Source organism: Quercus robur, chromosome 1 (genome assembly GCF_932294415.1).
Source record: "Quercus robur chromosome 1, dhQueRobu3.1, whole genome shotgun sequence".
Lineage (NCBI taxonomy): Eukaryota > Viridiplantae > Streptophyta > Magnoliopsida > Fagales > Fagaceae > Quercus > Quercus robur.
The window spans coordinates 4,542,826-4,559,083 of record NC_065534.1 but is presented as its reverse complement, the minus strand read 5'-3'; the positions used below and the strand labels follow the sequence as shown (position 1 = coordinate 4,559,083).

The following is a 16,258-nucleotide window of genomic DNA, read 5'->3' as shown; positions in this document are numbered from 1 at the left end:
AATTAATATTCAAGGGATAATACTAATAGTTTTGTAAGTTTATATTTATCTATTTTTTTGATATGGTTATATATATATATATATATAAAGAGAGAGAGAGAGAGAGAGATAGAGAGAATTATCCTAATCTATTTTAAAGTGTTTCTTTAGAGCTAAAATTCCAATACCTCAATTTAATTACTACAAGAATGAGAGGATTATCGAATTAGAACTGTAATTTTCTTTATAAAAAGAAATAGTACAATACTACAAAATTCTTATAATATATAATAATGAAAACGATATCAAATTGACATGAATTAAAGTAACAATTTATTAATAAAAATAAAAGGACGGTAATTTATTTTTTTATTAATGTGTAATGGTCTATCACTTAAATTCGGAACATGCCAATCAAACAATTACTAGATAAAATCTTAATGCGACAGCCGACAGGTTAGAGTGACATTAATGCTTGATTTCTTTTTCTTTTTTTAATGCTTGATTTCTGGTTGGTGAAGAAGAGAAAAGGTTATCAGGTTCAAAGTTTCAAACTTCGTGAAATTAGAAAGAAACAAATAAAAATAATCTTAAAAAGTATTTATTGGTGTTATTTCCCACCATAAGAAAAAATTCTCAAATAAAAGAGCGGGAAAAAGGGAAAAAATAAAAAGAAAAAATAAAAAAAGTCAAAAAACTATGTAGTGGTCCCCACAATGAACTAGGGTTTCATTCAAAGGTCAGTGGAAAAAAGAAAAAAAACTTTTCTCTAATAGTAATATGGTATAGGAGAGAGAGTATACACACTATTATTGTACTCTTTATGTATAAGACCCACAGCTTTACAGTCTCTCTCTCTCTCTCTCTCTCTCTCTCTCACATGAATACAACAAGGGTGTGCTGGTAGACACAATGACACTTACCCATTGAAGTAGATCTGAAATCTACCACACTCTTCCCCTTACAGATAGAGAGAGATTACAGAGAGAAACAGAGAAAGAGAAGCACATTCACAGAGAGAGAGAGAGTGTGTGTGCGTGTAAGAGTGTTTAGTATTAGCTTTAGACCAAGCCCGCTTGTTATATTTCAAACCCTACTGATTCTCTTAACCCCACACTCTCTCACTCTTAGGAGTGAAAACCCAAAACCCAGAAGCACACCAAAAAAAAAACTGAATACCCAGAAGGTCATGGATCCACTTGAAGCAACAAACGTAGTGTTCTCAAAGATCAAATATTTAGAGCCAGAAAACGCCTCAAAAATCATGGGTTACCTCCTCATACAAGACCTAGGCGAGAACGACTTGATACGGTTGGCTTTTGGGCCAGAAGCATATCTCCACACGCTCATTCTCAAAGCCAAAACTCATTTAGGACTTTCATCAAACACTTCATCTACACCTTCAACTCCTTCCTCTCCTTCCCCTCTTAACCCCATAGCTAGACCAACCAACATCAACCCATTTTCACACTCCTCACCTAGACTTCCAAACGGCTTTGACTTTCCCAAAAATCCATCTTCTCCTTCCTCAAATTCCTGGCCGCTTTCTGCTTTGCAAAACAACAATAACAACCCCATTAGCCCAAACTCAAGCCCTTTGCTTTCGTACGATAATATTCGCTCCGCCTCGCTTGCTTTGCCTTCATTCCCACATCACAAAAACGGTTATGAAGCTACTGCTGGTACTGTCACTAACACTGAGCTCATAGACGAGCACCAACTCAACGAGTACCTCTCTTTCCTAAACGATTCGTCGTCTTCAGATTTGCTTGATTTGGGTCATGGAGTGCACAATTGGGCACATTCGGGGAATAATGGGGAGACCCATTTCCACAAAAGGAGTTACTCGGCTAGTGATGTGTGTTTCGGGTCAGAAGAACCCGGTTTAGGAACTGGGTACAAGCCTTGCCTTTACTTTGCTAGAGGGTTTTGCAAAAATGGTAGTAATTGCAAGTTTGTGCATAGTGGTAGTGGCTTTGCCGAGTCTGTGGATGGTGGTCCCACCATTGTGGGTTCACCTAGTAAGTTTGAGGAGTTTGAACTTCATGAAGAGATGATGAGATTGAAGGCCGCACAGGCACAGCAACAAAGATTGGCTGCTGCACAACACTTCATGGCTGGTGGTGGAGTGTCACCTTCACATTCACACTCAGCTTATACCAAGTACATGAATTTCCTCTTGCAACAACACAATGACCCCCAGAGGTACCCTTGAGATTTGACCCATTTTGCTCCCTTTTAACTTACTGTCTCTGTTTTAGTAACATATGAAGGTTATTGTTAGTTTGGAGTTTGTTTGGTTCAAATTAATGAATTGGTGAAGACCCATTTTCGTTTTTTAAGCTTTAACTTTGGGTTTGAGGACAAGGGTTATTGATTTATTTAGTTTATATTAGCTTCGGATTGGTTATTGATGTATTTTGTCGGTGATGCATTGTAGAGCGGCGGCAGCTGCAGCAGCAGCCTTTATGATGGGGGAAGATTTTTATAAGTTTGGCCGGTGCCGACCAGAAAGGAATGAGTTTTTGGCAATGGCGTCTGCAGAAAAGGCGAACTCAGCTTCTAGGCAGATATACTTGACCTTTCCAGCTGACAGCACTTTTAGAGATGAAGATGTTTCGGAGTACTTTAGGTAGTAGAACACTCTTTATTTAATTATAATAATCTTATAAGAACCAAGCTGCTGCAATATCAGCATCATTAATTAAGTTTCCATATATTTTATTTCTTAATCATGTGTTGATTTTGGATGAATTGATTTTGCTTCTGCAAAATGGTGCAACTTGATAAACTATAGCTTTGTTTGTAGAAAGGCGTTCTTGGCAATCTTTTTTGAACCATATTGGTAGTATACTAGAAGCCTTTATAGGAGCAATATTATCTTTGAACATTCTGAGGCAGCCCTGCATTCTTCAATGGTGTATAAACAATTATGATCTATAGTAAGGGCTTTGACCTACATTGAACACATGGCTATAATCCTTTCTACTCTTGTACCTTGACCAATGCATTTATTTTTTTTGCCAATGGAACTTTAGAGTGGACATTTGGTGTCCAAGTTTATACTAACTTGCCACTTTACATCTTTTACATTTTGGAATCCTCGTCTTGACATCACCTTGTCCATTAAAATAGATGCATGTCCATCCTCTTTGCTGGACTCTAAGCTTGTGTTATGGTCACCTTCCATTTCAAGGACAGCATCAACTGTAACTTTAGTGTATAAAACTTAGGTTGCAATTTTTTTGCTTGGCAATTTTCTCGGAGAGTTGTGTTGAAATTCCCCCCTATAGGGGATAAAAGTTTGTGAATCATCTTGTGTTATTGCTTTTAAAATGTAGTTATAAAATTGTGACTTGTGCTTCTTGGATAAGATATCCCACTATACAATGTTGTTTGGGTTTTAGCTATCATTCTTTTGATATTTTCTATTAGTTAACTAAAAAAAAAAAAAAAAAAAAGGTATTATGATCCTTGAATTTCTGAATCTTATGGTGTTCTGACCCCCTTTTCCCCCTCCTAAAAAACAAATCTCAGTGGATCTACTTCTATTTTGTGCAAAGAGATCATTGCTTCAGCCTTAGTCATCTACTTAGTAAATATTGAAGTTGTCATCCTACTCCTATTCCTCTTCCACAATTTTGCTATAGAACTTCTGTGTTTTGATTTTTTTTTAAGCGACACTAACTTACCAATGCCATTGAGTCTGGTTCAGAGAGAATGAATAAATATGACAGAAGCTGGTAATTATGTAAGTAAATATCCACAATGGGATTTTATACCCAAAGCCTGATTTAGATGCCATGTTCTCTTCCAGTCACAATACACCTACTAACAGACAACAGCTTGTGTATATCTTAACCCATATCTGGATCTTTTACATTTCATTTTGAAATGGAGGTGGACCATTTTACAGTGAAGGTTTAGTTTTTCATAAATTTAAAGGTATACATGATGCCATGTCATTTTAAAATCATGTGTCATTGTGTTTGGTGAAATGAGATCTTAACTGACATGGCACCTATACTTTGTTGTTTTTATAGTCAATAAAAATTAAATCTTCACCATGAAATAGACACTTTCCATTTCAAGGCAAATGAATGATATTTTTTTATCCAGTACAGTTAAAGATTATGTTATAATCCATGTAAAACATATGATTATTAAAATTTAAAAAATCCTGCAGCAAGCATGACCAGTCATAGACGCATTGTTACATTTTTTTTTTTTAGGGGTGGGGGGGCAAGTCATGCAGAGAGGGTTATAACTTGCTGTTTTTCCCCAATGTTGTTGGATTAATAGATGTTTCAGAGAGGGAACAGTATTAGGCCTATACTAATTTTGTCATGAAATTGTCTGATATCTTCATTCTAATATTATGGCTGTTATGCATAATTTGCATATTTCATATATGGAATGTTCCTTTAAATTTGTGTCTGATTCTGATATCTGAAATATTCCTCTGAATTAGTTAAAGCTGTATGAAAGCCAATGTAGTAACAAGATCTGATGCAAAATTTTGACTCAGAATAAATCCAAAACGGATGTACAATAACAAATTGAAGAATAGAAAGATACAAAAAAATAACCTAGGAATGAACACCTAGGCTTGCTTGGAATCAACACTAAGCAAGAGAGAACAAACCTAGGAATCATCACCTAGGGTTGGCTGGAGTCAGCACCAAACTATTGGAAAAATTCCAAGAGAATTTTTATTAATCAAGCAAACTATAAAACAATACTGAACCTTGGGTGACTTAAATATTGTCCCAAACTTATTATTGTAGTAGGAATAGAAAAGAACTCTACTAAGCTAGTAAGAAAGGAATTACATTCCTAAACAAAATAGGCAAAAAAAAAAAAAAAAAAAAAACCAATTACACAAGTGAAATAGATTATAAACATTAATTCATATTAAGCCTTAGGCTACACTAATAGTAGGCTCTATCAAGAATGGGACCCATTCTTTAGCAATTGAAAGAATGGTTTTGAGAATGGCTAAGAAAAAATATTTTTGTTTAGGTATATCAAGTTATTAAGCTAAATGGATGAATGTATGTTTTTTTTTTAAGATGCATGCATGCATGCATTATTTAAAGTCAAATCAAGGAAATTAATTATAATTTTTCATCATCTCTCTCTGAAGCAATTTTGGACCAGTTCAAGATGTAAGGATTCCATACCAGCAGAAGCGAATGTTTGGATTTGTTACATTTGTCTACCCAGATACTGTGAAGCACATTTTGGCCAAGGGGAATCCTCATTTTATATGTGATTCACGTGTGCTTGTCAAGCCTTACAAGGAGAAAGGAAAAGTTCCGGATAAGTATGGGAATTTTTTGCTCTTTTTCTATCTATATACTTGTCTTGTCCACTCCTTGTTTAGATGTTATAGATTTTTGATGGAATGCAGGAGGCAACATCAACAACAGCAACTGGAGAGGGGAGAATTTGCTCCTTGTTTGAGCCCTTCTGGGCTCGACTCTAGAGAGCCCTATGACCTCCATGTTGGTAAGCTGACAGCATGCACGCTTGACTGTTTCCTTTGTGTTTACTTTATCCTTTCTCCTTTTCTTTTCCTAGGTTCTTGGAGTGAGTGGTAGTACTGAAAAGAAAAGGCTTAAAATGGATTCTATTCTGTTCATTATGCATTTTGAACTTTTTCTTATTCGTAATTCATGAATCAGGCATTGCTTGAAAATTAATCCATTGAGTCTGAAATATTTTTGTAGGAGCTAGAATGCTCTATAATACTCAAGAGATGTTATTGAGGAGAAAATTGGAGGAGCAAGTTGAACTACAGCAGGCCATTGAACTCCAAGGAAGGAGAATGATGAATCTGCAGCTTCCAGACTTGAATGATCGTATGCCCCATCACCACCGCAGTCTGTCTGTTGGTTCTCCAGTTCCCTTACCCCCTCAGCCTGATGCTCACATCAATCAAAATGTCACAATTCCATCCGACAGCAGCACTCAAGAAATTGCAGAAGGTAAGCTGTGGACTGGTAGCCATCTGATATTAACTGTGGCTTTATAATTCTAGAAGACGTGGAAGGTTGGTAGCAATTGATGCTTTATGCTGTTGCAGGCCACAGTGACAATCCTGCTGCAGCTGCTGAGCATCTCCTTAAGCAGGAGGTGAATCCAGCTTGTCTTCACAACAATAGCAGTGGCAACAGCAAGGAGGAGAGTTTCAATCCAGAAGAGTTTGATAACCAGAAAAGGTATGGAGCTTTATAGTCACATAAAGAGAAAGGCTGCCATGATAGCAAACACCACACTTTATTTTATTTGAGTTGAATTTAGTACTTTAGTTTTTTATTTTTTGGTTCTAGCTAATTCATCTTTGTAATTTTGGGTTCTTCTCATTCTCTGGCCTTGTGTTCTTATTTCTGTTTTCCCTTATAGTCATGGGAGCAATGTAGATCAGGTCCTTCCTGATAGCTTTTTGCCTTCTCCTACAAAATCAGCGGGAGTTCTCTCTGACTTCTCTGCTGCTACGATGGAGGTTAATGAGAGCGCTGCATTCTCAACTACTCAATCTTCAGAATACAACTCTTTACTGCCCACCACTTCTGCCAGTGACAAGGCTTTGCAATAATTTCTGAATGTTAAGGTGCTTCTCAATTAAAACTATTTTTCTCCTGCTATTACCCATAAGAGTGTAAGGTGGTTGATTCAATTTGAGATATATATTTTTGCCTTAGGTTTTTTATTGGCTTGAAGCTTTTGCCATGTAGGTTTTATAATAAAGGTCAACATGGCAGCAGGGATAGACTTTGCTAGGGTAAGAGATTCCTTTGTTTCTCGAATGCTATCATATAAAAAAGCTACAATTTGCAGATTTATAGTCCAAACGGTTTCTTTATGATCAGGATATTCATGTTTGTTTATCTATGCAGAGAGGTAGAGAAGCATATAGAAGGAAGAAAATTCTCTAAATGTATAGCAGAATTATACCTACAACAAAAGAGTAGATCCATAGAGAAGATCTCAACCAGGTCATCACCATCAGCAGCAATACATACTACTAACAGCAAATACATATTCCATACATAAAGACAGATGAATTGATTTGAGAGTAGAGTAGGATGTTTTCTCTTTTCTACTTTTGTACCTTCTCTGTAGGTGTGTTTCTGGACCACACAGACTAGAGCAGAACAAAGGATTGTAACTTGTCTTTACAATGCCATCTACACCTTTCTTTTTAGTAGAATTGGATTTTGTGCTAAGAGAATCAGACCTATATGTACAAGCTAAACGTTTAGCACACAAAAGAAGTTTAGAGGAGCCTAAACAAAGTGTTTATTAAATGGACATTGAAGCTGGTTTTTTTTGGCTCCACTGTCACCGCTAAGCCCTAGTCCCAAAATGTTGGGTTTGTTCATAGCTCAACAAACTAATTAAGGTCACTTGATTTTTTTCCTTTCTTTTTTTTTATTTAAAAAAAAAATTGAAATTTCTACTAATGTTATTTTAGGTTCTACATCTTCAAACTATGATTGATGATTTGTACTGATTTGAGCCTGAGAAATGAGATACACATGGACCCCAAGGGGAATGTTACATGTCTAAGCTGGGAGAAGCAATGTCACAAGTTTGAGCCTGAAGTGAGGTCACATGAATTGACCTCAAGGTTCCTTGCTACGTGTCTGAGCTTAAAAGAAGTGAGGTAACACGTTTGGACCGCAAGGGGAGGGCTGCATGTCTAAGCTTGGAAGAAGTCAGATTACACTCAGGGATCTCAAAGGGAAGGCTATACATGAGCCCGAAGAAATTCATTCTTGAACCCTTGTATCGACTGTCGATTGACTCGACTAACTTGTTTAAAAAAGTCATCATCGATCTGCCTAGAAAATCATTTATCTATGAAGAAAACCATCATTAAAGAATTTCATCAAGAGATCAATCATTTTCTATTTATCAAGAAATTTATTAAAAGATTCATCATTATCTACCTTGATCAACCCTTTTCTATTTTTGGTTGTAATGTTTGGTTCTTTTGATCCTAACGGATTTTATTCTATTCTTTGAATTTTCTTGAGTTCGTATGAATTTTAGATCTCAATTCTCATGTAAATTTGATTTTTTTTCCATGAATTTATGGATTTTTTTAAGTTTCTCCCTAAATGTCATATTTCTCTTTATGACTCTATATTTGTTTTTGAATTTCTAAATTACTTAATATTTTTGATATGTTGAATTTTCATTTTTATTCTTAAGTTTTCTAGAGTCTTTCTAAAGTTCTCATAAAAGTTTTGGTCACTTCGGTGAATGATATACACATCAACCATTCACAACACTTGATCAAATCCAAAACTCACTATGATGAAACCATTAACACGAATTTAGGTGAGACAACTCGCCTTGTGAGTAGAAGAGCGAAGTTCATCATGTGAATCCTTGATTCATTTTGTATGTAGGCTTATTTTGCAAGTCGATTCATTCTTGAATCTTTTATCTTTTCATTTTTTTTATACATTTATTTGAATTTCCTCTTCTTTAAAAAAAAAAAAAAAAATTGTCTTCTCATCATTTCAAGTGATTTGTCTTATTATCAACATGGCTACCCTATATTTTAATTATTTTCCCCCTTTTCAATTATTATTTTTTATTGTATTTTCAATTATTCACTTTTTACATATTTTTTAGCTACACTTATCAGTTAGGGGTGAAAATGTATTTTTCCCCATCCAATCAAAATTTACATTATTATTATTATGACTTTTTGTGTTTTTTCTCTCCTTTTGGGTGTTTCGTCTATGGAACTCTTTGTCTCATATTGTTTTTTAGGCCCACATGTTGGGGAAGGGCAGCTCTTGTCACATGGGTGCTGACATTAAATTAATAAATGTTATCTGTGTATCACTTTCCTTTCCCTTTCAACATATTGAAATCTTCTTTTTTTTTGTATCTTTGTTTTATGGATTCTAGAGCCCCTTCATATTCATATTCTGACAGATTTTAAATTATGGTTGTTCTACATGGAGCCCATTTGCTATTGCCCAGGTGGCTAACTGTAAAACCTTTTTAAAATTTTGACCCTCCACAAATTGATGGGTTAAATAGTTAATGCTGCACTTATGGTATAGAGAAATAGAACCAGAAGTTCTTAGTTCTTACCCTTTTAGAGCCTAGATTACGTATTTTAGTTGCAAGTAATTTTTAGGTACTCTCGAAACATATTTATGGTGAAATTTATTCATTAAATTTATGATGTGGTTTATCATAAATATAAAAGGAGGAAGTATCATTTCACCATACTTTAAAAATACATAAGCATTTTCTGCCGGCCATATCCTATAATTGATTCAAGAAAGGAATATATTTTTTTTTGAAGAAGTGTTACCCCCTTATACCTTTGTCAAGGTTTTCTTGACATCTATGGCATATTGAAGATTTTCTAAGATCTGGCCTGCAAAATAAGGATTGCTTGAAAGCTTTCATGTTGTGCAATTCTCTAACTTGGCGTAATTTTTCTCTTCAAGTAAATAAGATCAAGTTATTATTGGGCTGTGTGTCTTTTTGCAACATGTTGAAGCACATGGTCGACCACTTTCGAATGGTACATCACTAAAAATTATCAATGTACAAACTCTTGTGGCTTTTGCTAAAGCGTTGACCCCCTTGTGTTTGTGTTGTTACATCTCTCCATAGTTGTTAGTTAAAATCAGTGCATCTCATATCACATTTCATATTCATATCATCAAATAGTTTTGTAGAAATAGTTTTGTTTCTAGTAGTGAGTTTGCCTTTTTGATTTATTTGTTAATGCACAGTTTTTAATGCTTCATTTTTTTTTTTATAAGTATAATAATAGTGTTTTTACTAACTTTCAATAAACAAGCTTTTAACTAAAAGATAATTCAAAGACACACTAAAAAGTTTGAAATCGTTTGAGTGAATAATCTTTGGATTTCTTGAATCTTTCCTGTTTGGTAATGGTGTTTAAACAACGAAAATTGTTGTTTAAACACCATAAAATATATTTTCATATTTTTTTTCACTCATATATATTTTTACAAAATTTAAATAATATTACTAAAAAATCTCTTAACCGAACGGGCCTTTACTTAGTTGTAAACTTGTGATTGTGTATGTTGTGTGAATTGTGATTCGTTTCAAATCGTCCATTTGTTTAGCACTGTAAAATTACTAAACTTTTTGTTTAACTATACATAAGGCGAAGAAAAAAAACAGAAAGAAAAGCACCTTTGTTTTTATTCCCCTCTTTCTTGGGCAGTTCAATTTTTTAAGATTTCTATACATCTTCTACAGTTTTATGACAGACATATAGCTTTCCGAAAGCTCTCTTCTTTTGTCTTTTTTCACCATTGCCTTTTATGTTTTTTGTTAGTTTCCTCATCCAATATATACGTCTCTCTCTCTCTCTCTCTCTCTCTCTCTCTCTCTCTCTCTCTCTCTCTCTCTCTCTCTCTCTCTCTCTCTCTCTCTATATATATATGAGTTGGGTTTAAGTTATACTTGATGTAATTCTAAGTAAAGTTACATGACCCAATAACTTGTTATTGTATTAATATTTTGAAAATTCAATTGTTGAATTACATGTTCTATCTGTTCTTAACATGCATGCCAATTTTTATATCAATCGGATGTTATTTACCATTTAATATATAAACTCATCTTTTATGCATTATTTTAAACTTCAAATTTTGAATTTTAACAATTGATTGATGAGATGACTATTAATTTTTGATCACCTCAAAATTTTGCAAGCATGAAAAATATACGAAAATAATGTAATCTAACGGTACATTTGTCAATATTCGCATTCAATTAAAAAATATTGAGTGGTGTAATATTACTTAAAGTTACATTAGATGGAACTTGAACCCAACTCTCTCTCTCTATACAGTTTTGTTTTTGTTTTAATATATATATATATATATATATATAACCACAGTTTTGTTTTTGTTTTTCAAGAGAGAGAGAGAGAGAGAGAGAGTCCTCTTTGCAATTAAAAGTAGGGTGTTTCTCTATAAATTTTATATCTTATACTTTTTTCATTATTATCTCTATATCTTTATTCTTCATATATGTGGTTTTGTTGAGACTTTAGATTGGCCATTTCATTTCTGTCTTAAACTTTATTGGACAATTTTTCCCCTTAAAAAAAAATGTATGCTAGTTTTAGATAGTTTCTATTTTGGCAAGTTGATGAGAAAGAAGAATATATATACAAGCATTATTTATCACATGCCATAATTTTTTTTTGAGAGAAGATGCTATCATTTATTTGAAACAAAAGTTGAATTTATCTACTTTGTTGTATCTTAAAAATTATATGATAATTTACTAAATTATGGATATTTCAAATATACTTCATTTGACTTATTATTTATTAACTAGTTGCAGAACCACGCGATACATGAGAATAAATAATAATTTTGTATTGCAACATAATGTATAAATTTTTCTCTAAAATCTTTTGAAAATAATTTGTTCTCCCTAAAAATTAAACAATTTTTATTTGGTTTATTTTGGCCCATTTGGATCACTTCGGTTCATTTTGGTCCACTTCGATCTATTTTTGTGCACTTACATAATGGGAAAAGACATGTTTGGGTTGAAAAAACTTAATCTAAATCCAAATTTATTAAAAATATATATATAAATCTAAAACTTGTAATATTTAAAATCTTAGGAAAATTATTAGGTACTCCTGGAGTACCATAAATGCATAGTCCCCTATCTCACATGAATGGTGGGTCCCACCATGAATTTAGTTAGTGGGACCCACCATTCATATGAGAGGAGGGAGTACGCATTTATGGTATTCTGGGAGTACATAATAATTTCTCAAAATCTTAAGCATAGCATTTATAGTTGCTGCGTTTTTGTTGAGCCACATTAATATAGCATTTTAGTTCACTTCGATACGGTTAAATTTAAGCAGAAGTCTTTCTAAACATAAAGGCTATGAATATATAAATGTAATCTTTATGACCGTTATTCATTTGTTTTAACATTATTACTTTTAAATGAATTCCATTGAGATTGAATATATATTTAAGCAAAATAAATAAATATATACATATATGTATGTATGTATAATTTTTATATATAGACTAGTAGAGTCATGCTTAAGGCTTATTTGTTTAGAAAAAAAGGGTGGGGAATATTAGGCAAAAAATGGGAAAATGGCCTATAACCAATTGATTATGACTATAGTGAAGACCCTAATTCTGCTAAGGCATTAAGAGAATATAGAGCTCAAGTGAGTCACCAAAAATATTTAACGAGGCCTAGAGCAAGTATTTCATGATTATGGCAATTGCAACCAGCATTGTTATTTGCATAACCAAAAACTATTTAGGGGAAATGGATCTTTATTCCCTCATTATTCATGCAAAGGAAAGAATATGTTATTCTCTCATCGAATGTCCCAAAGGCCAGCTATTAATCATTGCTTCGATTGTGGTTTACTGATAATTCAATTTAAAAGTTTATTTAGCGGTTAACAAATTAGAGATGTCCACAGTCGAAGATCAAATAAAGCATTAGGTTTAAAGAAATAATCCAATCTGTAACCATGAATACTGAAAAGAGGCTTAACAATGGTTCAAAATCAGATATTAATACTAGGACATCCTCTATAGATTTTGGACCGGCCATATTGACAGAGTCGCCAGCAGTATAATTCTGTTTATGTATCCTTGAAGACCACAGTGAGTCAGTGACAAAAGCTGCTATCAATTAGGTGAACATGGTGTGTCTACTGTAATGTTATAACTAAATTGGTTTAGAAAGAATGTGTATGTGTCTGATATATTGATATAAGGTTCTGCAACCTATTTTCTTGAACCTTAGAAGGCCATTTTACTCTTTTTGTTTTTGGATAATTCCATATTTTAGGGAGGGGGGATTTGAACCTAGATATCTTTGTTGGAAATACTTGGAGGTACTAGTAGGGCTACAAGACTTTTGATTAGAAGGTCCTTTTCCGTTAATGCTAAATAAATTAATTGTGTATAATTACTGTTAAACAAAATTTGAGATCAATGGTGTATAATATGCCAGTGCATGTAACTATTTGATAAGAATAAACAAAAGAAAAGGAATTGAAATAAAGAAACTAGAGACATTTTATAAGCATGTTAATTAAGACAATTTGAATTACATTTTGTAGCATTAGCACTAATAGGCTATAAATAATACCAAAATATGGCATCATCAACTTATTCTAACACAAATAATCCCATGTTATACTTGTCGGGTTAACAAAGGGACAGGGTTATTTTCAAACAAAAACTGTATAAAATTTACCAAAAAAAACAATAACTCTTCTAATTGAATCTGATTTGGTATTTCGGCTGTTTATCAGGGTGGAAGAGACCAAAATGTCGCTCAGTTTCCTCAGGGCCTTTTTTGTTTTCATCAAACATAGCAAACAAATAAGTTTGTATAGCTTGTCCAGGCCTCTTTGGAGTCCCACTGTTCACATGATTGATCAAATTCTGGTAGTAAGTGGCAGCATTATCAATTGTTGCAGCAGCATGACCCTCAGATGGCCAACCACTCTCTGATACAACAACCTTCACATTGGAACCACCTGATTTCTCAAGGGCAGAATAGAGAGCATCCAAGATTGCATCAAAGAGATTTTGGTATCCATACTCACCATCTTGTACCACAACCCCTGGTGATCTTAATAAGGCATAGTCTAAACTGATGCTTTGTGGCTTATCAATGTAGCTAAAGTATGGGTACACATTGGCAAGAAGTGGTGCCCCATTGTTTGCTAGGAAGGAAATGACTGAGGCCATGTATGAACTTGCACTGTCACTAAATGAGCCTTCTGATGGAGGGTATGCATTGTCCAACAGTGACATATCTATTGATGTTGAAACCTTAATTTGGTCTTGTAAATTGGCTGAGACAATTGCATTGTGAATGTTCTGCATGGCTGGTACAACATATTGGGCCCTTCCATCATTAGGCTTTATTTCATTCCCAACAGCGATGTACCTATATGTGACATCTGGGTAGTTCAGTACATTTTGCCGGACCCAATCATTTGCAGTTGCAGCATCAGAAAGGGCTTGAAGTTTATCATTAGTGACATCCAAGATCAGTTCTATGTTGGATCCTCTAAGGGCCTCCAAGATTGCTGGATTTGGGCCATAAATTCTCATTTTCCCAATGCCACTTGTTCGAAAAAGATTTATAACTTCCTGTTCAGGTGGTAAATTGTCTCCTATCTGTCCATAGCAAACACCTATAGGTTGTGCTCCTGCATCAAATTGAACCAAGATTTTTTAGTTTTCAACAACAGGACAAAATTCATATTTTTAGTTTTCAAAGACAAGATAAAATTCATATAATTTACACTGCTAGAATTTTGGTTAAAATCTAATGAAGTTTGGAAAGCTTAAAGCTAAATAGTAAGGTGAGGTGCCCAAATTTTGGCAAGTGAAAGAACTTATTGCAGTTTCTTATTCTCACCTACTCAAAATTCAAGAGGGTAGTTTCTTTTTACAATAATGTTTACCTAATTAATAATTTAATATACTGATTTTTCCTAAGAACAGGCCAAATGTAATATATGTTGGGTACGTGAATATGGATAATTGTGCATTTATTATTATTAAAACTTGAGTTGTCTTGATATATATTATTATTAATCTCATCCTAATCCGACATGTTTAGAAAAGAAACTCCACGAACCTATTAAAATACTTAAAACAGATTCTAATTAAAGACCAATATCGGTTTGACCAAAACCCTACCCCGTTACTAAATGGGTAAGGTACGAGTAAAAGGTTTTTCAAATTATACCATAAAACCAAATTACGTTGTTTATACTTTATAGTTTAAATAATAATATAAAATATATATTTTTAAATATGTTAGCTTGATTTATATTTTTTATAGTTTGATACTTAGTTTTGATAAAATTAGAATATTATGTTCAATTGTGTGTGAATTGTAATCATTTATTGAATAATAAGCTTTAATAATTAAATGAAAGATTTATTTCTATTTTGGTAGATGAAACTAGAAGAATTAAAGCTAAGTTAAAATTTTGGCAAGACACACTAGAATCTAAAGACTTTTGATTAAGTAGGACTCAAGCATATGACATTTAGATTTAAAAAAAAAAAAAAAAAATGTAGTGGTAAGACACAATGGCCAAGAAATACTAAAGAGAGAAAGCTTTCGATATCTTGAATTAATAATTCATAAAGATTGAGATATTGAAAAGGGTGTAAATCGTAGGATAAGAGTAAGGTGGATGGAGTGCAACATCATATAAGAGGCCTTATGTGATCCTAGAATACATATTAGGTTGAAGAGAAAATTTTCTAAAACTTTCATAAGACTTACTATGCATATTAAGAAGCAACATATTCATAACATGAGCAAAGCTTAAATGAAAATGTTTGATTGATAAGTGAAATGCATGGAAATATACTACTAATTAAATATGAGGATCTTCCTTTAAAAAAGGGCATGTTAATTAAAGATGTAGCAGAGACTATGATTTGGATAGAACAAAAAGCTGAAAAAAATGTATATGACACCTTAATTAATATGTTGAGGATTCATAACTTACTCTAAAAATTTGGGACTAAGATTTGAATGTTGATATATTAAGCTTGACAAACTAGTGTCAACTTGGCAACTTACCCAATCCAATCCATACAGGTTGCATTGGGTTAGGTTAAAAATTTCTCAATTCAAAGAGACCATTTTAGATTGAAATATACCTTAAACCCAACCAAATACGTCCCATGTATGCTCCAAATTTTTAGCTACATGAAATGATGATAAATGTGTACTTACGTTGATAAAAACAAATAAATAAGGCCCAATAAACATACCTATTTTTTCTAGGGAGGACATGAACAACCCAAGAAGCATGAATGTAGCAAGTATAAAAAATTTATTATTTATCTCAAAGAAATAAGCCATTGAGGATAGGAAGCAAAAACTACAATAAATTTTCTTGCCCTTTGGATATCTCTGCCTTGTGAACTCCGACTTATACCACTATATATTGGGAAAGGTCAACCGGTCAAGTACTCCCCATGTGCATGCATTGGAATAATTCTAAGTTAGAATTATGAAGTTCAGAAAGTCATATAGTCTTTATATGAGTTATATAATCGATCTATTGGCCAGTAGTTACATAATTCTAGGAGGTGGGAAAGAAAGAATAATGACGAGACTCAGGAAATACTTTGACATTTGAATATTATATGTTATATTTATTCTGTAATTTAGGAGTAATTAAAAACATCGATAGACATATTTG

General features: G+C 33.3%; 2 protein-coding genes across 4 annotated transcripts; one reads left to right on the top strand and one right to left on the bottom strand.

The window, feature by feature from the left end:
• Positions 1-823: 823 nt before the first annotated feature.
• On the top strand, positions 824-7,316 carry LOC126717092 (zinc finger CCCH domain-containing protein 55-like). Of its 3 annotated transcripts, none has more exons than XM_050418338.1 (9): positions 824-2,184; positions 2,420-2,611; positions 5,126-5,305; positions 5,393-5,490; positions 5,712-5,969; positions 6,068-6,203; positions 6,388-6,595; positions 6,706-6,766; positions 6,882-7,316. In XM_050418338.1, the coding sequence occupies exons 1-7, from the start codon at positions 1,169-1,171 to the stop codon at positions 6,578-6,580; spliced, it is 2,073 nt and encodes a 690-aa protein (XP_050274295.1). In that variant the 5' UTR covers positions 824-1,168; the 3' UTR covers positions 6,581-6,595; positions 6,706-6,766; positions 6,882-7,316. The 3 variants fall into 3 exon arrangements, with proteins under 3 accessions (XP_050274295.1, XP_050274284.1, XP_050274275.1); XM_050418327.1 differs by having other exon boundaries at positions 6,687-6,766; XM_050418318.1 differs by having other exon boundaries at positions 825-2,184; positions 6,720-6,766.
• A 5,774-nt stretch (positions 7,317-13,090) lies between these two features.
• On the bottom strand, positions 13,091-15,978 carry LOC126717090 (glucan endo-1,3-beta-glucosidase-like). The gene is made up of 2 exons (XM_050418311.1): positions 15,825-15,978; positions 13,091-14,233 (listed from the first exon to the last, which is right to left on the bottom strand). Exons 1-2 carry the CDS (start codon positions 15,913-15,915, stop codon positions 13,287-13,289), a joined length of 1,038 nt encoding a protein of 345 aa, XP_050274268.1. The 5' UTR covers positions 15,916-15,978; the 3' UTR covers positions 13,091-13,286.
• Positions 15,979-16,258: the final 280 nt, after the last annotated feature.

Excerpts from the sequence above, each read along its gene's own strand:
- LOC126717092 (XM_050418338.1), top strand. The coding sequence starts at position 1,169 with ATGGATCCACTTGAAGCAACAAACGTAGTGTTCTCAAAGATCAAATAT. Across the intron at positions 5,306-5,392 it reads AAAGGAAAAGTTCCGGATAA|GAGGCAACATCAACAACAGC; the intron begins GTATGGGAATTT and ends GATGGAATGCAG. Across the intron at positions 5,491-5,711 it reads GCCCTATGACCTCCATGTTG|GAGCTAGAATGCTCTATAAT; the intron begins GTAAGCTGACAG and ends ATATTTTTGTAG.
- LOC126717090 (XM_050418311.1), bottom strand. The coding sequence starts at position 15,915 with ATGGCTTATTTCTTTGAGATAAATAATAAATTTTTTATACTTGCTACA. Across the intron at positions 14,234-15,824 it reads GTCCTCCCTAGAAAAAATAG|GAGCACAACCTATAGGTGTT; the intron begins GTATGTTTATTG and ends AATTTGATGCAG.